The sequence below is a fragment of the Xenopus tropicalis genome, chromosome 9 (assembly GCF_000004195.4).
Source record: "Xenopus tropicalis strain Nigerian chromosome 9, UCB_Xtro_10.0, whole genome shotgun sequence".
Lineage (NCBI taxonomy): Eukaryota > Metazoa > Chordata > Amphibia > Anura > Pipidae > Xenopus > Xenopus tropicalis.
The window spans coordinates 40,610,458-40,635,043 of NC_030685.2; the positions used below are offsets into that span (position 1 = coordinate 40,610,458).

A 24,586-nucleotide genomic window follows, 5' to 3' on the forward strand; every position below is an offset into this window, starting at 1 on the left:
CAATTCCCCGCTCTCTATTCAAGCTAAATAAAATGATTAATCCATTTATATGGGCAAACAAGACACCTCGCATCTCCTGGGCTCATACCCTTAGGCATGTATCTGACATGGCCATTCTCCCTGACACCCTAAAAACCCCACATCAAGCATGGGCTGCTGCACTAAAACTGCTGGGCCATCCACTACCATTCCCCTCGCCACACCTTTCCCTCTAGAAAAACTCACTTCTTCCACATTTCTACGACCTACCTGATATCACATACTGGGCGCGCATAGGTCTCAAAAAACTTGTTGACCTCCAGAGGACCAGTTTCCAACCCTCCAGACTCTACAAGAGGGGAGACCTAATCAACAAATCCAGCTATACAGATACCTTCATTTACGTCATACATTCCAAGCCCAATTCCACTCCCTCTCCCCCATAAAGGTGACTACCTCCCTCGAGGACACTCTATACTCCCCCACACCCAAAAAGCTTCTATCCAATTTATACAAAAATATAATGGAAAGTCGGCCAGCACCCTTTACTCATGCTCACCAACTCTGGGTGTAAGCTAATCCCGACCTACAAGGTATGGGAGGAAGCCATAGATACAGCCTATGAATACTTGATCTCAATAAAGGACAGGCTCATACAATATAAATTTCTCCATCAAGTTTATATAAACTCTTCATTATATATGTTATTATATAACAACTTCATACACATGATTTGGTCATGCCCCCTATAAATAGATTTTGGAGGGAGGTAATGGATACCCTGGCTCAGGAACTAGGTACCCCCCAAATAGTGAACCCTGTGGTCTGTCTACTAGGGGTCATTGATGATATCCTGTTTACTAACGCAGCCAGAATCAGACTTGGCACTCTTATGTTTTATGCCAAAAAGACAGTGATTATGCATTGGATGGGGAACAACCTACCTACATTGAACTTCTGGAGACAACTAATAGACAACGCCCTCCTGCTTATCAAGCTCACATACGAAATAAGAGGAGCAGTGGAAAAATTCGAGAAAGTATGGAGCGGCTGGTGCAACGCGGATCCCGGGGTTCTGTGATGTTAACAGAGGCCATTGCCAGTTTACCAACACACCCTCCAGACATGCGCATCTGTCTTCAACATTAAACCACCTTAATACACACTGTACTAGTGTTGATGCCGCATTGCCATTGACTCATTGTAATCAAATGTATAGCAACAAATTCATTTGTTTGGTTCATGTAAAAATCAATAAAACTTCACCTTTAAAAAAAAAAAGTAGTGGAATTTTAACGAAAAATATTGTGGACATAACGAAAAGTTCTATAAATTAGAAAAAATACAAATTTTTCTCAAAAAAAAATTTTGTGGTTTCATGAATGGGCCCCAAAATGTCTACATTATAGACTTAGGGCTCTTCCAAATGGGCAGGGCACTGCTGTGAGATGGCATTCCAACACATGGGAACACAGGGGTTAACTAACTCCAGGCTTCTTTGCGGGCACTGTGCCAATGGGAGCGAACTATAAATGACAAACATGGATAAAATACAACTTGAACAATTTTATATGTGTTTGTCGTTAACACAGACTCCCAAGGGTGCATTTTCTATAGAGAAGTGTGGGGTAAATAGCAGGTTACAGTACTGTGATTGCTTGTGCCTCACTTACAGTAAAAGGAAGTGGGGGAGTGCCCAAATAGTGTAAAAACAATGTACTTAATTCAATAAAAAATAAATTGCTCTTATATTCTTTCCATATTCACATAGGGACTCAGCAAAAATCACTCAGGTTCCATGGTCTGGGATACTGAAGGTACAGATGGATACAATTTATCAAGAGGGCCTTCCTTGGTTCCTGGTGATGACATAATGCCTTAGTGACTTAGAGGCGTGAGGTCATCACCAGGAACCAAGGAAAGGACTCGTGACAGAGGAGAACGCCAACACTTGTATCCATCTGTACCCTTAGGGGCTGATTTACTAACCCACGAATCCAACCCGAATTGGAAAAGTTCCGACTTGAAAACGAACATTTTGCGACTTTTTCGTATGTTTTGCGATTTTTTCGGATTCTGTACGAATTTTTCGTTACCAATACGATTTTTGCGTAAAAACGCGAGTTTTTCGTATCCATTACGAAAGTTGCGTAAAAAGTTGCGCATTTTTCGTAGCGTTAAAACTTACGCGAAAAGTTGCGCATTTTTCGTAGCGTTAAAACTTAAAAGATGCAAAGTTTCGCGTAAGTTTTAACGCTACGAAAAAAGCGCAACTTTTTGCGCAAGTTTTAACGCTACGAAAAATCGCCAGATTTTACGCAACTTTCGTAATGGCTACGAAAAACTCACGTTTTTACGCAAAAATCGTATTGGTAACGAAAAATTCGTAAAGAATACGAAAAAAATCGCAAAATACCGATCATTACGAAAAAAACGCAATCGGACTCATTTCGACCCGTTCGTGGGTAAGTAAATCAGCCCCATAGTATCCTAGACCATGGAACTTGAGTGATTTTTGCTGAATATGGAAAGTCTGTAAGTGCAATTTATTTTCTATTTAATTATTAATAAAAGTTTTTTACACTATTTGGGCACTCCCCCACTTTTGTTTATTACAGTGAGAGGCCTGGAACCTTGGGAAGTTTATATGCTGCTTATCAAGTTGAGGAGTCGGTAAGTACCCACCCTGACTATTGGTTGGAGTTTGTCCTGCTGTGTCTTTTTTCTGTGAGATATGGAACTTTTGTCCTTATAAATACAGGGGAGTGGGACATATATCCTACACCTTTGTTTCTTTTTCCTGGTCAGGCTGTGTGTGTAATAGAGTAATATATATTGCACCATATTACTTGTGTTGCTCTCTTGCAGCCGAGAGTGCTGGGATTCCTTGTGTATATATATATATATATATATATATATATATATATATATATATATATATATATATATATACATATATACATTGACTGCACAGAGGACTTTTTTCTGGAAATGTTTGCCAATCTGTAATCAAGTATGTCTGTGTAAGAAAAGAAATTGTGTATTTTACATGTCAAAAAGTGGAGTGGATTTTTTGCTTTTAAAATCACATTAAGGGGAATTTCCGCCATTTCTGAGATTTGATGATTTTTTTTTTTATTTTTAATGAAAGTATTTATTTGCCTTTTTTTCTGTTGTACAATAAAATGCGCTCACTTTTTCTCTACTGTAACTAGTTTGTCTTCATTTATTTGCTTGATCTTCACCAGAAAATATGATTGCATTGTAAGAATTAGTGTCACACCAGCTTTCCAAGTGTGATGTAACATCATGTGACAGAATAAGAGCTCGTGGCATTGGGAAGCTTTCAACTTCATAAAAAGATCAATTGCAAAAGGGAGGTTTTAAAAAGTGGAAAGGTTGGGTGGAGACTGACATCTGGAGAGGTTAATTGAGCTAACAGTACATGGTCATATTTATATGGAATTAATGAATTGTTTCTCAAGAGCAGTGAAAAATGAGAGGTCTGAGAAGAATTATGGTAACACCCTAGCAATGTACTTAATGCCAAAGAACTGTGCAGTCCACAGGGAGCTGCAAACTCTTAGTACTGGGATGTTTTTATTTAGGGGAAGAACACAAGAAATGTAATATCTGTTGGCTAATTATGTTTGAAGCAAATCTAAATCTGCAACATCTGTTATTTTAGGTTTGTTTTCCCTTAACATCTGATTGTATTTCATTAAAGTCTCAGTAGATTCTTGTTATAAGAGGGCTAGTACAAAGAATCTCTTGTTCACACTATTATCTTATGACAACTAGAGTTTTTTTCTTAGCAGCCTGTGCTACAGTTCAGCATTTGTAATGTTCTAATATTCTACTTTTAAGATATGGTTAAAACAAAACAGCTGCACACAGAATATGTTAGAGTGCCAAAGTTTTAACTATATCCCAGTACCACCCCCACCACTTCCCTCTGCTAACTGTTCACACTGAAAATCGTGGGAGTGGAGTTCTTGATTGCACACACACATACAGTACATGCTAACATGGCAACTTTATTTTCCTCTTAAAGGAGAAGGAAAGGTAAAAATCACTGGGGGGGGGGGGGGGGTGCCAAATGTTAGGCACCCCCCAGTGATTTTAATTGCTTATCTTTTACCCCGGCTGGTGCTCATGTTAGAAGAAGAAGAGCACAAGAGGAGATACTTGCTCGTAGCTACCTCAGGATTGTGCTGTTTTCTTCTCTCAGCACCAATCCGGGGTAAAAGGTATGCAATTAAAGTCACTGGGGGGTGCCTAACATTTTGGCACCCACCAGTTACTTAGCCTTTCCTTAAGAATATGGTGCAAAGGGATTATGTCAGCTCGAAAGCTACATGACAGATACAGAACTACAACAGGTCAACCAATTGCAACCACTTGGATAGCACATTGTTCTATCATTTATAGCCCTTGTTTATTACACTTAAGGCCAGATTTATTATACAGTGTAAAAAACAACAAAATTCGGCACACATCAGCAGGCTTTCCCACATAAAAACCAATGTGTTGTTTCTTAGAGCGACTTTGGCCAGACCTTACTTAAAATAACAAATATGGTGTTTAGAAGGTGTAAAATAAAACACGACCTGATAAATTTGCCATTAATATTGCCATTAATTTTGCCTAATTTTGTTTTACACTGCATAATAGATAGGCTCTTTTTGTACAGGGCATTGTGCCATACAAGACAACATTGCAAAGAGTGAGCTTTAGATTGTAAGCTCTATTGAGCAGGGCCCCCCATTTTTTTGCACATTGCTCCAAAATACGTTGGTGCTTTGTGCTAATCATTTACAAGAGCTTGTGGCAAAACAGGGGCAGATTTATCAAATTGGAAACAAAAATTTCTGAAGATTGCAAATATCACGAAAATGCTTCCGAAAAAATCGTATTAGTCACGATAATATCGAATTGGCGATCCAAAAGTCACGAAATTTTCGTACCGTACAATTGTAAACAGCGGTAAAACCTTTTGAATTTTGACAAAATCGTGCGGACGCACGAAAAATTCGCCGAAAATACGCTCGGAGCGTTCGTGCCTTTGTAAATGTGCCCCTTAGTGTGATGCATTTCCAGGCTGACAGGAGGGCTAGTCAGATGATTAACATTTATAGAAGTAAATCTTTTTTTCTATCTTTAAAATTACTCTAAACAACCCCCAGAATAACGTACCTTAGTCCCTGCATTCAGTCTGGTATTAAATATTTGTGATTCTTTCAATATTACTATAGTGCAGAAATTGCAGTTTTAGAAAGAAAGTCAACTGATGCTGTATGTTTTCAATAAAATCCACGCTGGTGCATAATATTTGCTAATTAGTTTTAAAATGAATGTTTTGGAGTGGGATTAAATCACTGTATTGATGGATTGCTTGCAATTGCATCTTAATTGATTCAACTGTGGTGATGAAAACTTTTGTACAGTTTTAGAACAAATTATAGGTATTATTAAACATGGAATGCAGGTATGAGGTTTTCATGAGATATGAATTTGATTTGGGTACATAGACTTTCTGTTTGTGAGGCACTTTAAGTGCATTTGTGCATTTTTTGTATGTATTCAGTGAGTCAGGCAGTTATGAATGAGCACACTGGCTCCGGCTTCCCTGAGTTTTCCCAGAAAGTTTCTTCTCTGTCAGGCCTGCCCAAAGGCTCTCCTCTTCAACTATCCTGTAGTAGAAGAGAGATAAGGAGACCTCAGCAGGAAGAGGAAGGGGGAGGGAAGTAGAGTAAAGCAGCTGGAGATTTCAATTTATAATTCAGAAACCAGATCAGACTGAATGCAGGAACTAATGTATGTTATTCTGGGGGAGAAATTACTTTTTCTTTAAGTGGCTGCTTCAGGCATTGTAAGATACTATAGTAACCCCATGTGCCATAGACCTTAATTTATAAGTGCGTAAAAGCTGTTAGGGAAAACTGCTGAAATTTCAACCTAGAGAGCTGCTGAAATTTCAACCTAGAGAGCTGCAAAGCACAAATCTACAGTAAATATTTCCATAATAAAAAAAAGACACATTGCAAATGGGCTAAAAATACTTGTACAAAACTGCATCATACTAAAAGTTAATTCACAAATGAACTTCTCTTTTGAGCAGAATGCAGATTGATTGTGATATACGTATGGGACTTGTTATCCAGAACTTTCGGGATCTGTGGTCTGTGGCGTTTACTAAAAAATCATTTAAACATTAATTAAACCCAGCAGGATTGTTTTGCCTCCAATAAGGATTAATTATATCTTAGTTGGGATTAAGTACAAGGTACTGTTTTATTATTACAAAGATTAAAGAAATACATTTTACATATTTAAATTATTTGATTAAAATGGACTCTATGAGAGATGCACTTCCTGGATATTGGTTTGCCGATAACTTAAACCATACCCGCATTGTAATAATTATTCTTCATTTGTTTTACTTTTTTATTCAGATCCTACCTACCAGTGCTAGGTTGTTAGAGTTAGTGATTCTAGCAAACAGATAATCATTTAAATGCTAAAATTGATACATTACAAAAAGTTTAAAAAAAGACAAACAATAAAGACCAATTGCAAACTAAACAGAAACAATAGTGTACATCATGTAATTTTACAATTATTTTAATGTATTGAAATTATTTTTTGCATGACAGTCTGGGCTAGTGTTCTGGAATGTCTTATTTGCCTCTGCATATTTGTCCCTTACACTGACATATTTGTTTCCTTTTATATAAAACCGCAAAGGCTTTTTTGTCCATTCTCCTGCATTCCCAATTCCAATTCGTGAACAAGATACAATGTCTTCATCAAGTATTTTGCTGCCAGCCTCTATCCATGTATCTTGGTCATTAGTAAGGTCTTTTCTGTCGTAACTCTTATTAATATCCAGGGCTTGGCAAAGCTTGGAGGGTCCATTACAAAGTTCTGTTTCTTTCAAAGGTTTTGCTTTTTCATTTCTTCGTCCATTCCTAAAATTTCTCATTATATCAAGGCCCTCTAATGGCTCAAGGGACCGTAAAAGAACGGCAGCTCCATCTCCTGTTAATTAAATGAAATAGTCTCACGTTAATAAAGCCGATTCATATAGAGATGTCAATTATCTGAGTCTTCTACACTGCTCCTAAATATGTAAAATAACATAATTTTGGCATCACTGCTATATTGTAAAAAATGTAAATACACTGTATTTTTTATATAATTTTTGGGACTTCTGATACACACTTTGTTACGACCCTTATTATAAGGCTTGTGTAAACTGCTTTACAATTTTAAAAGCCTGAAGTATGTCTCCTTATACAGCCAAAATGCCTTGCTAAACCCTAGTTATCAATTTTAACAACCATATATCCCGCCTAAAAATGCAAGACATTCCTTATTATTACTATAACTATGCTCCACCTCTTCCCTGTTCTTCCTGCCCGCCCCTATCTCCACCCTCCTCCTCACTTTCTTTACTGCCAGGACAGTAAATGGGAACACGTTTATAAAGTTGCTGCATGACAACTTTATGTCACAGGTTGTTGAGGAGCCAACCAGGAACCATGCTTTCTTGGATCTAGTGATCTCTAATGACCCAGAACGTATAGCAAATGTGCAAGTGGTTGAGCCCCTGGGTAATAGTGACCATAATGTTATTTCATTTGATGTTTGGTGCAGGAAACAAGTTTACACTGGGGCAACAAAGACACTGAATTTTAGGAAGGCAAATTTTAGCTCCTTGGGGCATTATGTTTTCTGATAAAAACACAAAACAGAAATGGTTGTCATTTAAAATGATATTAAATCATTACTGTTCTCAATTTATTCCATTAATAAGAAAAAGTAGAAGTGTTGAGAATCACGCTATGTGGCTTAACACTGAGGTAAAGAAGTTAATAGGGAAAAAAAGGAAAGCTTTTAAGAAATATAAGTCAGAGGGGACAGTAGCTGCGTTTAATGATTATAAACACTATAACAAGTGTTGTAAAACAGCAATCCGGAAGGCAAAGATAGAAAATGAGGAGCGCATTGCGGCCGAGGCCAAAACTAACCCCAAAAAGTTTTTTTCAGTATATTAATAGTAAAAAGATGCAGGTTGAGGGTGTGGCCCCATTGAGTTATAGTAACAATATGGTTACAGCAGATACAGAAAAGGCAGATGTGCTTAAGGGGCTGGATGGCTTTTTAGCAAGTGAGGGAATACAGGGTTATGGGAGATAGCTCTTAGTACAAGTTGATCCAGGGACTTGTCCGATTGCCATCTTGGAGTCAGGAAGGAATTTTTTCCCCTCTGCGGCAAAAAGAGGCTTCAGATGGGGTTTTTTGCCTTCCTCTGGATCAACTAGTAGTTAGGTAGGTTATATATAGGCATTATGGTTGAACGTGATGGACGTATGTCTTTTTTCAATCCAACTTACTATGTTACTAAGACTATTTAAAGGGGTACTGTCATGATTTTTATGGTGTACATTATATTTCTAAATTACACTGTTTACATAGCAAATAATTCACTATATCATTTAAAATTTTATTCTCCCATGTAACTGGAGGAGTCGCAAGCCAGACTTGGATTTATTACTATTGACTGCTATTCTGATATCTACAGGGATATGCTATCTTGCTCCTTTCCCATTGTTCTGCTGATCAGCTGCTGGGATGTGGATGATATCACTCTAACTTGCAGCTCAGCAGTTAAGTGTGACTGAAGTTTATCAGAGCCGATCCACACACAGCAGCACACACTGGCCTTACCACGTATGCTCTGCCTGGTGCACAATATTTAGAGATGGTTCGGCACCCTGCACTATGTTCCAAAATACGCAAAAATACTGGCACAGCAGGACTTATTTAAGTGGGATGAACCCTGCTATTTTAAAAGTTGCAAACCATGTTTATCCAAAAACGATTTATATGAGCTCCTAAAGGGCCAGAGAGGAGGTAAAACTCAACCCCAGAGAAAGCTTATTAAAAAGAAACACCAGAACAGTGGGAAAAGGATATTGCATTTGTTACAACATACAATATGAATTCAGGGCCAGTCAAAAAGACAATACTAACATACTGGGGAATATTAAAATCCGATCCTAGATTTGGGAAACTTTTTAGTGAACCTCCATTGTTTTCCTATAGAAAGGCTAAATCTAGTAAAACCAGAGAAGAGCATAACCCAAAGTATGAAAGTGTAAAGATTAAAAGGTACACACTCATGTCTGACTTGTGGTCATTGTAATGGCATCATTCCAGGGGATTCCGTGTCCCATCCCTTAAAGGCAGTGGCAGATTAGTCACCCCGCAACAAATCTTCGTTACCGCGGACAACTAATCACCCCGCAATACCATCCCATTGGCAAGGATGTAAATCGCCGGTGGGATGGCATATACACGTCCCTACGATTTCCTGAAGTCTCCTGAAGTTGCCTTGAGAGAAAACTTCAGGCGACTTTTACATTCTTTTCTTTTGAAATTCTTTTGAAATGGATACTACAGACAAGAAAGGAAACTACATTGGCAAAACATTTTTTGACATAGGTCATACGGTATCACAAGTAAGATGGCAGAAACTAGAAAAGATCAAACGAGCCAGGATAAGAAAAGGGTTCTTTTGCAACTTGAATTTTATTGGATTTGGGCCCATCAAACTAGGGTCCCTCAGGGCCTTAATGAAGAGTTTAATTTGACCTGTTTTTTGTAAAATATTGTGTGATGTATGACTAATTTTTTATTCTCTTTATTCACAGAGGTGCATTTTAAATATACCAGGGACAGATTCTTCACCTCCTGTCATGTAGGGTAAAGTAGTACCTTTTTCTCAAACTAATCTTGTTACGGCCCTTGGTTATATATGTGTTACTTTTCTCAATTTATCAAGTTGCTACATTGTTTTGTATCTGTGGTTGGCCACATAGGTGGTAAGTTTTACATATAATACAAGGGGTAATGGACTTTAATCCCTCAGTTTCTATGTATTGTGTTGGGAACAAATGAGTAATTAAATGTATGATGTCATTGCTGCTACACTTTAAATACTGCACTGCTACACTGGTTGGAATGACTGACAAAGGGGTGTGCCCGCGAAAAGTTACATGGTTTGCAACTAATAAAAATAGTTCATTCCGCTTAAATAAGTCCTGTTTTGCCAGTAATTTTGCGTATTTGGAAGTATATCAGAGCACAGGTCACATGGCTGTGGCACCCTGGGAAATGAAGAATATGGCTAGCCCCATGTGAAATTTAAAAATTACATATAAACAAATCTATTTTTCAATGATGGATTCTGCTGAAGAAGCTGAATCCATCTGATGCATTTTGAAAAAAATATGTTTTCCCATGACAGTATTCCTTTAATTTTGAAAGCTATAGGTCACAACAGGCTTGATAAAGAGCCCACTGCCTTTTTGATTTCTACTTTATTTTTGAACCAAAAAAAAGTGCACACTAAAAAGTGTGTTAAAAAAGAGGTCTCTATTTGCCATTCATGTTTGACCAACATAGTATATGATATCCTAACAATAGGGGTAATGTCAGGTAACCTCAGCTTGAAAAGTCACCGCAGGCACACACTTCAGTCCCTTCCTAGCTATAAAATCATGAGGATTCCTAATTCTGCTTTGATGTTCTACTGAGCCTCAAATCATTTATTATACTTGATAGAAAGAGCTTCTCACATCCTCAAAAAAAGTTATAAAGCTGTGGGAATATCTGAAGGTGGAAATCCCATGAAAAGCATTATCTTGCCACAAACTATCTCACTGCCCTCTAGCCTGGGCATCTCTCAACCCACTACCTTGAAACAGTGAAATTAATTTCCATCCATTTTTAACATTACATTTACTTCTCCACACAGGCCCTAGACAGCAGATATTAAACCAAACAGTTGCTAAAGCCAATGCCAGATGTTAAAACACAAACTGTAACAATGACTTGGGAGGAGAATAAGGCTAAAGAATTGGGGTGGCTTAAACGCTGCTAAAACAAAGTCTATAATAATTAGATGAAGAAGCAATTAATATAAAGGAAAAATGTATGGCTCAGAATACAGACCTGCAAATGTCTCAGTTTTACTAAATGCCCCAGAAGCTGAAATTAGGGTGCATAAGCTTTCTATTATTCAGACTTGTACTCTTCAAAACCAATTTATACTGTAAAAGAGCTCCACCTGTTTCTGAACTTCCATCTCAAGAAGCCAAATATATCAGTTTCATAGCCACTTTATACTAAATTGCAGAAACTATTGTTTAATTGTCTCCTAGTAAATCCCTGGGGCTTAAGAGAGTTTTAATACATACTTCCATTCTTAAAGTGACATAAACTGCCACAGCAGGATTGTTTTGCATCCAATAAGGGTTAATTATATCTTAGTTCAGTTCAAGTACAAGGTACAGTTTTATCATTACAGTGAAAAGGAAATAATGTTCAAAAATGTAAATTATTTGATTATAAAGGAATCTATGGGAGATGGCCTTTCCCCTTATTTAGAGCTTTATGGATAATGGATTTTCAGATAACTGATTCCATACCGGTACAGTACTAACAATATTTACCTTATCCATCTTAGGGCTGTGACAGACGGGGAGATTAGTGGCCCCATCCCACCTTGAGAGGACTTCGGCAAATCGCGGCACCGCGTATGCCATCCCACCGGCAATTTACATTCTAGCCGGTGGGATGGCATTTCAGGGAGATTAGTCGCCCACGACAAGGGGATTTGACGTGTGGCGACTAATCTCCCCGTCTGTCACAGCCCTTACATAGTGTCTTACTGGCAATGGCAGTGTTTAACCCTTTCCCTGCCAATGACGTATTGCATTTTTAGCCATTTTATTGCATTTTCAGTTATGCATAGTTGTTGTGCACTTGACTTTGTCTGAAAAACTAATTTGCCCAAACCAAAATACTCAAACTGTGATTCTGACTGCAGATTTCACTAGGAAAAAACCCCCCATTGATTTTAGGGTTTTTTTTGGACACATTCACATTGTTCTTTGTTACTTGTCTTTGCACATGGGCATTTTGTCTGCTGTATTTCAATATGGGTGCCTCCATACACCACATAGTTTGGTAAATCTATGCATATGGGGCATCAAACTGTTCAGTAGACCCCTGGCGTTCATATTTAGAGTATTTTATGTTGGTACGTTATGAAATGTGGGGTACATAATGGGGCAAAATGCAAGCTTTTTGCATTTTCAGAAATGTTATAAAAACCGTTCTGTTTAGCATAGCTTTGTAGTTTGGTAGTTTGCAGTAGAAAGATGTATTTACCCATTTTTGTTTTGTCAGAATGTGTACTTTCAGAAAATGTATGGTTTTCTAGGGTCTCCGTACTGTTAGGGGGTCTTATGGCACATAATATACATACCGGGTGCAAAAACTGCACGAGCCAGAGCGTCATTTGTGAAAATTCATATGCACTATTTTTATTTGGGTGCCCCTATACACCACAGTTTGTTAAATCTATGCATATAGGGCATCAAACTGTTCAGTGGACCTCTGGTGTTACTATTTGGGGTGATTTGCCTTTTTTATGCAAGAAACTGTGTGAGATAAATGCGGCAAATTGCAACATTTTTAGGCGATTTTCTGAAATGTCATAGAAACCACTAGCTTTAGGAAAGCTTTGCAGATTGACCTATTGAAAATAAGTTTTGAGGTGATTTTTGAAAATGTCATAAAAATCGGAAACCTTTGCGGCTTGGTACTTTGGAGTAGAAAGACATGAGTACCCATTTTAGATTTCGGGAAATGTGTACTTTCCAAAAATATATGACTTTCTGGGGTGAGTGTACTTTTTACTAGCTTTATCCTGCATAAAATGATGTACCGTAAATGTGTTGATTTTGCAGAAGCTGAAATGACAGATCATATGGGGGTATGTACATATTGGGGCCCCTACATGCCACATACTTAGGTAAACCTAAACATATTGGGTAACAAACTGTTCACTGGACCCCTGGCGTTCAAATTCAGGGAGTTTTATCTTGGTACCTAATACGTGGGAGATAAGATGCTGCAAAGTGGAAGCTTTGAGGGGATTTTTGGAAATGTTATCAAAATTGCCAAATTTAGGAAAGCTTTGCGGCTTGGTACTTTGGAGTAGAAAGACATGGGTACCCATTTTAGATTCGGGGGAATGTGTACTTTCCAAAAATATATGGCTTTCTGGGGTGAGCGTACTTTTTTGTAGCGTTATCCCACACAAAATGATGTAAATGTGTTGATTTTGTAGAAGCTGAAATGGCAGAAATGGCAGATCATATGGTGAATGTTCACATTGGGGCCCCTACATGCCACATACTTAGGTAAACCTATACATATTGGGCATCAAACTGTTCAGTGGACCCTTGGCATTCATATTTAGGGTGTTTTATCTGGTTACTTTATGACCTTGAGGAGATAAGATACTGGATACTAATAATATGTGGGAGATAAGATACTACAGACTGGAAGCTTTGAAGCGATTTTTAAGAAATTTCACAAATTTTGATAAAAAACAATAACTTTAGGAAAGCATTGCAACTTGGTAGTTTGGAGTAGACAGGCAGTTCCACCTATTCTGTTCTTTCTAAAATTGTATAATTTTCTGGGATAAACCTTCTGTTAGTGGAATTTTTGGCCTTGAAATCTAAAGTATTCAGCTTTCTGAAGCAGTACTTTGGAAATTTGGTAGTGTACTGCTGGGAGTTTTTTACCTATACAAGTGAGAAATCTCCATAAAACTATATACATTTGTTATTGGCATGTTCAGGAGACATGGGACTTTCCAAATCAGTTGTATTTTCATGCATAAAATAATTTTTGTTTCTGGTGTATGTGTTTATATTATGGAAAATATTGTTGTTTTTTTTCATTTTTTAGACATTTAGAAGCCTGTATCTTGTTACAGAATTGGAATTACACAAAAACTCCACCATATTTTGAAAGCTTAGGTTGTCCTGAAAAAAACGATATATAGTTTTCCTGGGTAAACTAAAAGTCCCCCCGAGGAAAGGCCCCTAAAGTGAAACAGTGCAAAATGTTCAAAAACTGTCTGGCAGTAGAAGTTCCACTTTGTCCAAAATGGCTGGCAGTGAAAGGGTTAAGGAACAGTAACACCATAAAATTAAAGTGTTTTCAAGTAATTAAAATATAATGTACTGTTGCCCTGCACTGGTTAAATTTGTGTGTTTGCTTCAAAAAACACAACTATAGTTTATATAAACAAAGCTGCTGTGTAGCCATGGGAGCAGGCATTTAACACTGAAAAAGGAGAAAAAGCACAGGTTACATTGCATATGACAGATAAATTCAGTAGATTAGAATGGGATTCTATGGAGTTTATCTGCTATGTAACCTGTGCCATTTACACCTATTTCAATTTAAATGGCGGCACCCATGGCAACACAGCAGCTTATTTATCTAAAGTATAGCAGTGTTTCTGAAGCAAGCAGAAACACAGCTTTTACTGATGCAGTGCAAAAGTATATTTTATTTTAATTACTATAAAGGAATAGTGTCACTAACAAATGAAAGTGTTTTAGTCAATTGCTGGAAGGCAAACAAATGTACCAATGAACATGCACTCACCCTGACTGCTAACATTCATACAGAAATATATCCCATAGATTTGATATACATAAATGGTTCCAGGCTTCATGTACATTGCCACATTGCGTTCTGTCCTCTTCCCTCCTCTTGAATGTGAGGCTTCATCATCTCCCCCCAAATAAGACTCTGTCTCTACAATTCTGCCTCGAAGTTCTGTACCATCTGGAAGTTTACGGACCAAAACCTGCAAAACAACAAGAGCAATGATGTGGTAATAAAAGATAATAATTAAATAATAAAAGAAGGAAAGCTAATGAGGTATTTTATTGCTGATACATTAGTCACAATAATGCAAGCTAGAATGCTAGAACCATACCTGAGTAACAGCCCTAGAAGCTCCCTTGGTTTGTTTAAGCAGCTGCCATTTTACCTAGGTCTGACTTCACTTCCTGAAGGATTTGGCTGAGAGAAGGAAGTCTGACACAGAGAACCATGTGTTTCTTTTTACTGAGGGACCGAGCAGCAAATCTTTAAGTGTTTATGGCTGTATTTACATTGACCTTTCTAATAAAGCTTACTTAGTTTTTACCTTTCCTTCTCCTCAAAGAGATAGATCAGAAGTGAAAGTTTACATCACTGCTAAGGAAAGGAACCTGCAAAATGCAATAACCTTACCCTTAAACAGCCTAAAAGCTTTAATATTTTTGTATTAAGCTAAATAACAAATCTGCCCCAACATTATTGTGCCATGCACAGCATCGGCCTCTTAAAACACAGATGGGGTGCACTAACAAACATATGCTATGCTTGTCATTGCACAGCGATGTCAGGGCAGAAGAAAGAAGGTCAGCATTTTCTCCCCCAACGTATATATGCCAGCGGAAAAAAATGCCTTCTCTGACATGATCCTAAGATTTCATCTCTCTTTCAATCTTGTTTTTAAATCAGCCATATCTCGAAGCAGTAGTATGTATTTAATCTTTCTTGGTATTTTGGGACAGTGACTGTGATATTGAGAGTATATATAAAATACTCTAGAAGTGGGAGGGAGGGTGCAGCATGTAATTCTGTGGGAGACAGGATAGATGAGATAGTGGGCATAGAAAGGGAAAATGGGGGAGGAGACTTGCTTCGGGATATTGATGGCAGGGAGGCCCATAAGTTGTTTACACATTCTCACGCTGGTACCAGTATTAAATTTAGATCCTTAAGGGCAGTGCTTCAGGGCACAGATTGGGGCATTATGTTTTCTGATAAAAACACAGAGCAGAAATAGTTGTCACTTAAAATGATATTAAATCATTACTGTTCTCAATTTATTCCATTAATAAGAAAAAGTAGAAGTGTTAAGAATCACCCTATGTGGCTTAACTCTGAGGTAAAGAAGTTTATAGGGAAAAAAAGGAAAGCTTTTAAGAAATATAAGTCAGAGGGGACAGTAGCTGCGTTTAATGAATATAAACACTATAACAAGTGTTGTAAAACAGCAATTCGGAAGGCTAAGATAGAAAATGAGTAGCGCATTGCGACAGAGGCCAAAACTAACCTTTTTAAGTATATTTATAGTAAAAAGATGCAGGTTGAGGGTGTGGCCCCATTGAGTTATAGTAACAATATAGTTACAGTGGATACAGAAAAGGCAGATGTGCTAAACCAGTTCTTTTCTTCTGTGTATACAGTAGAGGACCAAGTCCCACCCAATAGCTGCACTGTTGCCTCAGCTCCAACTACACAGTGATTGACACAGGATGTGGTGCTTAAAGGGTTACACAAGATACATGTAAACAAGGCACCTGGGCCAGATGGAATACACCCTCGGGTACTGAGAGGGTCAGATTTACAGTGGCCTTTGTTTCTGATATTCTCAGACTTGTTTTCATCAGGTATGGTACCTAAGGATTGGAAGAAGGCGAATGTCATTCCTATATTTAAAAAGGGAGGCTGAGTAATCTCAGCCTGACAATTATAGGCCTGTAAGTTTGACATCCGTGGTGGGCAAGTTATTTGAAGGGATCACTTACAAAATGATGTACTGGAGAATGGCATTATAAGTAGTAATCAGCATGGCTTTATGAAGGACAGGTCATGTCAGACCAATTTAATTGCTTTTTATGATGAGGTAAGTAAGAAGCTGGACAGTGGGGATGTATGTATGCAAGTATATCTTTCTTTATAAAGTGCTACTTATGTATGCATTGCTGTACAGTAGAATACATCAATACAAACAGGGGGTTATTAAGATAGATAAATACCAAGTATTACAATAAACACAAATAAATAAAAGATACAGTTGCAATAAGATAAGAATCAAAGACACAAGAGGATGGAGGTCCCTGCCCCGTAGAGCTTACAATCTATATGGGAGGGTAATTTACAGACACAAGTAGGCAAATGCAGTAGATGTAATCTATTTGGATTTTGCCAAAGCATTTGATACCGTTCCCCACAAACGACTGCTTTCTAAACTAAGGTCTATTGGTCTTAGTGAAGTTGTTTGCACATGGATAGAAAACTGTCTACAGGATCGGGTACAGAGGGTGGTTGTTAAAGGAGAAGGAAAGGCTAATAAAGAGTTAATCTCAAGCTGCAGGCATACCTTCAGTTGTCTCAATAGTGCCCTTAAGTCTCCCCATATTTTACCTGTTCAGATGATCAGAAGCCAAACAGGAAGAAAAACGCTGAGCTGTGTAAAGAAAGTTCCTATAATGCCTCAATCCTGCACAGACCCAGACGAAGTGAACATGCTCAGTTAGTTAGACTATGAGTCAGCTTCCTGCTGATTGGCTCAGATCCACATTCCTAAGGGGGGGGGGGAGTGAGTTCTTAGCATTCTTGAGGGAGGGGGGAGCAGGAGAGAGGAGACAGCAGAAAGCTGCGTGTCTCTGTCACAGGAATTACAGACACAAGATCTTTTCACAGAGAAGTCAGTGCAGCATTTCTGTTAGTGCTTATGGCTGTATTTACATAGACCTTTCTGAGAAAGCTTACTTAGTTTTTACCTTTCTTTCTCCTTTAACCCTTTCACTGCCAGCCGTTTTGGACAAAGTGGAACTTCTACTGCCAGACAGTTTTTGAACATTTTGCACTGTTTCACTTTAGGGGCCTTTCCTCAGCGGGACTTTTAGTTTACCCAGGAAAACAATATATCGTTTTTTTCAGGACAACCTAAGCTTTCAAAATATGGTAGAATTTTTGTGTAATTCCAATTCTGTAACAAGATATAGGCTTCTAAATGTCTAAAAAATGAAAAAAAAAAATATATTTTCCATAATATAAACACATACACCAGAAACAAAAATACAACTGATTTGGAAAGTCACAGGTCTCCTGAATGTGCCAATACCAAATAAATATAGTTTTATGGAGATTTCTCACTTGTATAGGTCAAAAACTCCCTGCAGTACACTACCAAATTTCCAAAGCACTGCTCCAGAAAGCTGAATACTTTAGATTTTTAGGCCAAAAATTCCACTAACAGAAGGTTTATCCCAGAAAATTGTACATTTTTGTAAAGAACAGATTCTGGGGAATACAGAATAGGCACATCTGTCTGTCTACTCCAAACTACCAAGTTGCAATGCTTTCTTAAAGTTATTGGTTTTTATCAAAATTTGTGAATTTTTTTAAAAATCGCTTCAAAGCTTCCAGTCTATAGTATCTTACCTCCTCAAGGTCATAAAGTAACCAGATAAAACACCCTGAATATGAACGCCAGGGGTCCACTGAACAGTTTGATGCCCAATATGTATAGGTTTACCTAAGTATGTGGCATGTAGGGGCCCCAATGGGAAAATACCCCCATATGATCTGCAATTTGCCATTTCAGCTTCTGCAAAATCAACATTTACATCATTATATGTGGGATAAAGCTAGTAAAAAGTAAATTCACCCCAGAAAGTCATATATTTTTGGAAAGTACACATTCCCCCGAATCTAAAATGGGTACCCATGTCTTTCTACTCCAAAGTACCAAGCCGCAAAGCTTTCCTAAGTTTGGCGATTTTTATGGCATTTCCACAAATCACCTCAAAACTTCCACTTCGCAGCATCTTATTTTCTACAGGTCATTAGGTACCAAGATAAAACACCCTAAATATGAACCCCAGAGGTCTACTGAACTGTTTGATGCCCACTGTACATAGGTTTATCAAAGCACATGGCACTTAGAGACTCCCCAAATATACCTTGTGCGCACTAATTTCATGGCTTATCTTTACCTAAATCATAAGCACATGGCAGTTTAATGAGGGGTAGAAGCTGCAGAACTGTAGGGTGACCCCTAAAAACCCTATATTTTTGGAAAGTACACATTCTGAAAAATCCAACATGGGTAAAGAGTCCTTTCTACACCAAAGTACCAATCTGCAAAGCTTTCCTAAATTTAGTGGTTTTATGACATTTCAGAAAATCGCATAAAAATGTTGCAGTTTGCAGCACAATTTCTTGCATGCAATGGCAAATCACCCCGGTGCAGAGAGAATTGCATTAGCACCAAAAAACGTAGGTACTACATTGTTGGCAGATAACTGCTTTTTTAAAACAACGTAGTACCTACGTTTTTGGCAGGGAAAAGGTTAATGGTACATTCTCTACTTGGAGTAAGGTTCTCAGTGGGGTCCCTCAGGGTTCTGTACTGGGTCTACTTTTGTTTAACTTGTTTATAAATGACTTAGGGGAGGGTATTATAAGCTATGTAGCAGTGTTTGCAGATGACACAAAACTCTGCAGACCAGTCAATTCTATCCAGGATGTGGCATTCTTGCAGCAGGATCTCCAACTGGCAATCTGGGCGGCTAAGTGGTAGACGAAATTTAATGTGGATAAATGTAAGGTCATGCACCTGGGATGTAAAAATATGCAAGCCACTTATACCCTTGACTTATGAACTTGGCTGTAGCAAACGCCAGGCAGCAGCTGCAAGGGCAAACGAGGTTTTGAGCTGTATTAAAAGGGGTATAGATTCACGGGAGGAGGGGGTTATTCTTCCCATTTACAGAGCGCAGGTAAAGCCCCATCTAGAATATGCTATTCAGTTTTGGTCTCCAGTGCTCAAACGGGACATGATTGAGTTAGAGAGGGTCCAGAGAAGGGCAACTATGCTGGTAAAGGGTATGGAAGGTCTCGGTTATGAAGAAAGACTGGCCAAGTTGTTTACACTGGAGAAGAGGCGCTTAAGAGGTGACATGATAACTATGTATAAATATATAAGGGGATCATATAATAACCTCTCTAATGGTTTATTTACCAGTAGGTCCTTCCAATGGACACAAGGGCACCCACTACGTTTAGAAGAAGGGAGGTTCCATTTAAATATTCGGAAAGGTTTTTTTACTGGGAGAGCTGTGAAGTTGTGGAATTCCCTCCCCGAATCAGTTGTATTGGCTGATACATTATACAACTTTAGGAAGGGCTGGATAGCTTCTTAGCAAGTGAGGGAATACAGGGTTATGGGAGATAGCTCTTAGTACAAGTTGATCCAGGGACTGGTCCGATTGCCATCTTGGAGTCAGGAAGGAATTTTTTCCCCTCTGCGGCAAATTAGAGAGGCTTTAGATGGGGTTTTTTGCCTTCCTCTGGATCAACTAGAAGTTAGGCAGGTTATATATAGGCATTATGGTAGAACATGATGGACGTACGTCTTTTTTCAACCTAACTTACTATGTTACTATGTAATTCCTGCCATAAAGGAAATTATTTCTGTTCTAAAATTATTGTACTTTATACAATACTATGCATTCCTTTTTTAACTAAAGTAAACAACAGTATTCCTTAAAGGAGACATTTTATATAAAGTTCATATTCAGTTATAATATTCATCCTCCCTCCCCTTCCTATCCTCCTCAGTGTGAAATGATGCAGAAAGAAAGATGTTTTGAAAGCATTTTACCTCCTAAAACTGCCATTATGAGAGCTGCATACACAAGCTCTCCAGTCGGAAGCCAGAGCCAAATGAGACATGGGAGTGTCCTTCAGTCTCCCACAGGAAGTGGTCACAGCACTGACTGACAGGCTTTACTCAACAGCAGCAGGGAAAACCCCTCCCTCCTTCTGTGTCTCTCTGCTTGTGTTGCTGCGGGGGGGGGGGGGGGAGAAGCGAGTAGAGCAGGAACGGACTGTCTGTGAGCTTGCTAAGCCCCGCCCACTCTATGAATATTCATTTCACTTTAAGTAGGTGAGGTGGTGTCATTGAAGTCTATCTGGGCCGGCGGCTCTGAGCCATATACTGAAGAGTCTAAACCGGAAGCTGGCATAAGGTCTGGGTAGAGCACAGTTTTCAAGCAGTTATGGACATATTTGAACCCAAAGGTATTAAAATAAAAGCACTTCCTTCTATTTTACATTGTTTAGTGCATTGTAAAAATTTATGGTATATATCCCCCTTTAAATCAATACATGAGCGTACAGGCATTTGTCTATATTTTAACTAAATATAAATCTGTTATCACACAAAATCATGCATATATCTATATATATTTAGCACTTCTGTCTCATTATATTACCTGTCCCAGAAAGGATTTGGCCAGTTCAGTACACGGTTGATTATAAAACTCAGAGAGAAGATGAATCCCAGGATTTTGGAAATATTTGCTGATCTTTGGCTTCTGCTCTTCACTGTATGAAGAAGTTTCATGCTTTTCTGTGCTTTCATGCAAGATCATTTTACAGGGGGCATTATTTAATATTTGTACTCGCTGACGTTTTCTAGGCATCTGTTAAACAAAATGAGACCTTGCTAAAATCACTTGGTGATACCTTATGCCACATACCTCCTCCGCCTGGAATGCACTGTAATGCATAAAAATTGTTCAATACAAAGTAAGCAACACTCATGGGAATAGTTCAACATACATTTTTAAATGCTGCTTTGAATTATGCAAAAAACTCTTTTAGGTGGAGGGCCCCTTTAATTTTAACATTTTACACATCTCTCCCTCAAATCACCCGCCTACTCTCACTCTGCTTCACACTTCTTTTAACACGTGGTGGCCATACATGTAGCAATTTCGATCGTTCCCACCCTCCACGGACGTTCAGGACTGAATCCGTCAGATATGGAGGGAGAAACAACAGACCTTTCAACATTCTACCTCCTTCTGCCGATTCAGCCCTGAACGTAGATTTTGCTCAGGCACCTGCAATGGCACCCGATCAAAATCTTTTAACTTGGCTGATCGCTGAGTCGACCGATATCCGCAGCCTTTTGCGATATCGGTCACCTCGTTGAGCCCCCATACACATACCGCATATCCTACGAAACTTGTATGTATGGCCAGCTTTAAACTGTGTATTTTCCCACCTCCTTCTGCTCTATTATGTATTTATTTTCTGTTTTTTACTGCTTTAGTAGCATAACTACCATAAATCACCCAGGTTTTCCTGGGCAGTTGAAGGGTACCAATATCTCACCATAAACCTGTGTTTTTCTCCGTATCATTTCTCTTGTCTCGTGTCAACTTTTGTACTGCTCTTGTGCCAATATTTATTTTTTTTACCAAAGTGCTATTCTCTGCATGATCTCACATGTGCTCCTGTCTATTTCCCCAACCTTCTCCCATTTTGTATTCTGATTTCTATCTCACCTCTCCGCCTCTATAGATTTCATTGTATGTATTTACACAGTTTCCATACCCTCTGTAATGCTACAGTTGTCATTCTCACTTGTCAGTTCACAGGCCTTCCTTCTTCCTGCGCCAAAACGGAACGCCGCTGTAGCGCTTGTTAGGCCCGCCCTTTTGCAACTCCGTGTTGCAGCTCCACCCCTTCAGCCTTGTACCAGCAGGCAAATAGCAGAAGGCGGCAGAGTTGGCAGTTGTGTGAAAAGTTCAGATTGGTCGAACAGCAATAGGCTGGAAAATTAAACCAGAGAAGAGGGTAGAGTAAAGTGTTGTCAAAGATGGGAACAGCGGTGTTCGGCTCTATTATGAAAACTAACAGCACGCATTGAAGGCAGCATTTAATGAAGTTGGGAATACGGGCACCTACCGTCAGTCCTTTCAATTTCGTGCATTACCGTTTCCTGTATTGCGCATGCCTCGAATTCGCGCAGGAATTTTTGGTTTAAAAAGCTTGGCTGTTTTCTAACCATCAAGGATGGTTGTTGTGCGAATTCAACTCGATTTTATATACAAGGATACCAATATTATTAAAAATATTTGTTGAAATCAATATTTTAGCAGTTTTTGAACAACGTTTTACTTACACATTAAGCACGTTATTCGCTTTGACATATGATCAGTGGGCTCCCACTGATAATGTACATATTACACAGGAGAATGGTCATATCTATTGTGGTCAAGCAATGTCCACCAATATTTGACACACACAGTACTGGGCATCATGGCTTATAAGCATCCCCTTATTGTTTGATACTGAAAAATAGCAATTTGAACTAGAAAAGGAAGCTTGAGAACAAACTTCATGTTGTTTTGAAAAACATGTGAAGTCACTGAATGAAATCTGATTGGCTGTTGTTGGCTTCACCCAGTTTTTCTAACCTTGGACCACAGTCATATAGTAAAAAACACTGTGCAAAGTTTGGGGACCCTAGTTTTAATAGTGCAAGAATGGCAGCAATATCAATTTTTCCACTGAAAGTCAATGAGTGACAACAGATAGGCATCACCCACCGTGGCATAAATACATGGCCAAAATTGTTGGCACCCCAGAAATTTTTGCAGAAAATCAAGTATTTCTCATAGAAAAGTATTGCAGTAACACATATTTTGCTATACACATGTTTATTCCCTTTGTGTGTATTGGAACAGAACAAAAAAGGGAAGAAAAAAGGCAAATTGGACATAATGTCACATGACTGTAGTGTTAGAATGACAGCATTTTAATATAAACCAATGAAATTCAATGGATGACATCTGATTTGCTGTTGGTTGCCCTGCCCACTTTTTCTATTTTTGAACTGCAGTCACTAAGTGACTAACTGTCCAAAGTTTGGGGACCCTGACGTAAAAATTGTGGCACTGACAGCATTTTACATTTTGCCATTGAAAGTCAATAGTTATTGGCTGTTGGTGGCTCAGTCTAATACCCAGTGACTAACTTTGCAAATTTCAACAACCTTGGAATTAATGCTTAAATAATGGCATCAGTTTAAATATAAACCAGTGAAAGTCAATGTGAGCTCTAATTTGGCTGTTGGTGGCTTCGCCCAGTTTTGCTAACCTTTAACCTTAGTTCCCCAGTGAACGTATGAGAATGGCAGCAGTTTAAATTTTGAAACCAGTGAAAGAAATGTAATTGACTTTTTCTAACCTTAAAGGAGAATGCAAGTCAAAATTTAAAAAGCATACTGCCCAATAGTCCTCCTATTGTTTAGTAAAAACGCAACACTTTTGGCTCACCTAATCAAATATTTACTCAGTCACACTTACTTCACATTTTCTAGAACAGGCAGCCATCTCTAAAAAGGTATTCTCCCTTCCTTTCCCTCCTTGCTTCATACTGCACATGTGTTTCATTCCCTCCCCCCCTGCCAGATCCGCTTCTGATTGGCTGGTGGGCATGTGTAGCTCAGAACAGCAGACAGGATCAAGTTACACATATGCTCAGAGAATAGGAAGGCTGCCGCTGGCACCTACAGGAAGGGGAGAGAGATTTCAGTGATGTCACTGTAGTCTTCACACTGCTGTAGGCTGCCAGCACCATATCTCAGAGAAGCAAGCAGGGATCTGGGAATTTAGATGTGCAGTAAGTACTTAAAAAGAATGGCCTTTAGACTTACTTTTAATTTATATTAACCTTTCATTGTCCTTTAAATTTGTAACAACCCAGTGACTGACTGTTTGAAGTTTGAGAACCCTGGCTTAAATAGTGTGAGTGGGAGTGTTTTAATTAAAAAAACAGTAAAATTCAATGGATGAAATCTGATTAGCTGTTGGTGGCCTCGTCCACTTTTACTGACCTTGATCTGCAGTCCATCAGTGACCTACTGAAAAGTTTGGGGACCCTGGTATTAATACTGTGAGAAAGACAGCAGGTTAAAATTCCCCATTGAAAGATAATGGGTGAAATCTGCTGGCTGTTTTTGTGTATTTCCATGATATAGGGATTTATACCAGAAACATATTTTATTTTATGGACAAAAATT

The 24,586-nt window shown here is 38.5% G+C and overlaps 1 protein-coding gene across 4 annotated transcripts; it reads right to left on the bottom strand.

The window, feature by feature from the left end:
* Positions 1-6,248: 6,248 nt before the first annotated feature.
* Positions 6,249-22,497, bottom strand: mpg (N-methylpurine DNA glycosylase). Of its 4 annotated transcripts, XM_012970453.3 has the most exons (5): positions 22,468-22,497; positions 22,114-22,331; positions 20,985-21,194; positions 14,524-14,728; positions 6,249-7,020 (listed from the first exon to the last, which is right to left on the bottom strand). In XM_012970453.3, exons 2-5 carry the CDS (start codon positions 22,135-22,137, stop codon positions 6,599-6,601), a joined length of 861 nt encoding a protein of 286 aa, XP_012825907.2. In that variant the 5' UTR covers positions 22,138-22,331; positions 22,468-22,497; the 3' UTR covers positions 6,249-6,598.
* Positions 22,498-24,586: the final 2,089 nt, after the last annotated feature.

What these genes read in the sequence shown, in the direction of transcription:
- mpg (XM_012970453.3), bottom strand. Translation starts at nt 22,137, where the DNA reads ATGACAACTGTAGCATTACAGAGG. An exon ending in CAACTGTAGCATTACAGAGG is followed by an intron (nt 21,195 to 22,113) that starts GTATGGAAACTG and finishes TTTGTTTAACAG; the next exon opens with ATGCCTAGAAAACGTCAGCG. An exon ending in CCAAATCCTTTCTGGGACAG is followed by an intron (nt 14,729 to 20,984) that starts GTAATATAATGA and finishes GTTGTTTTGCAG; the next exon opens with GTTTTGGTCCGTAAACTTCC.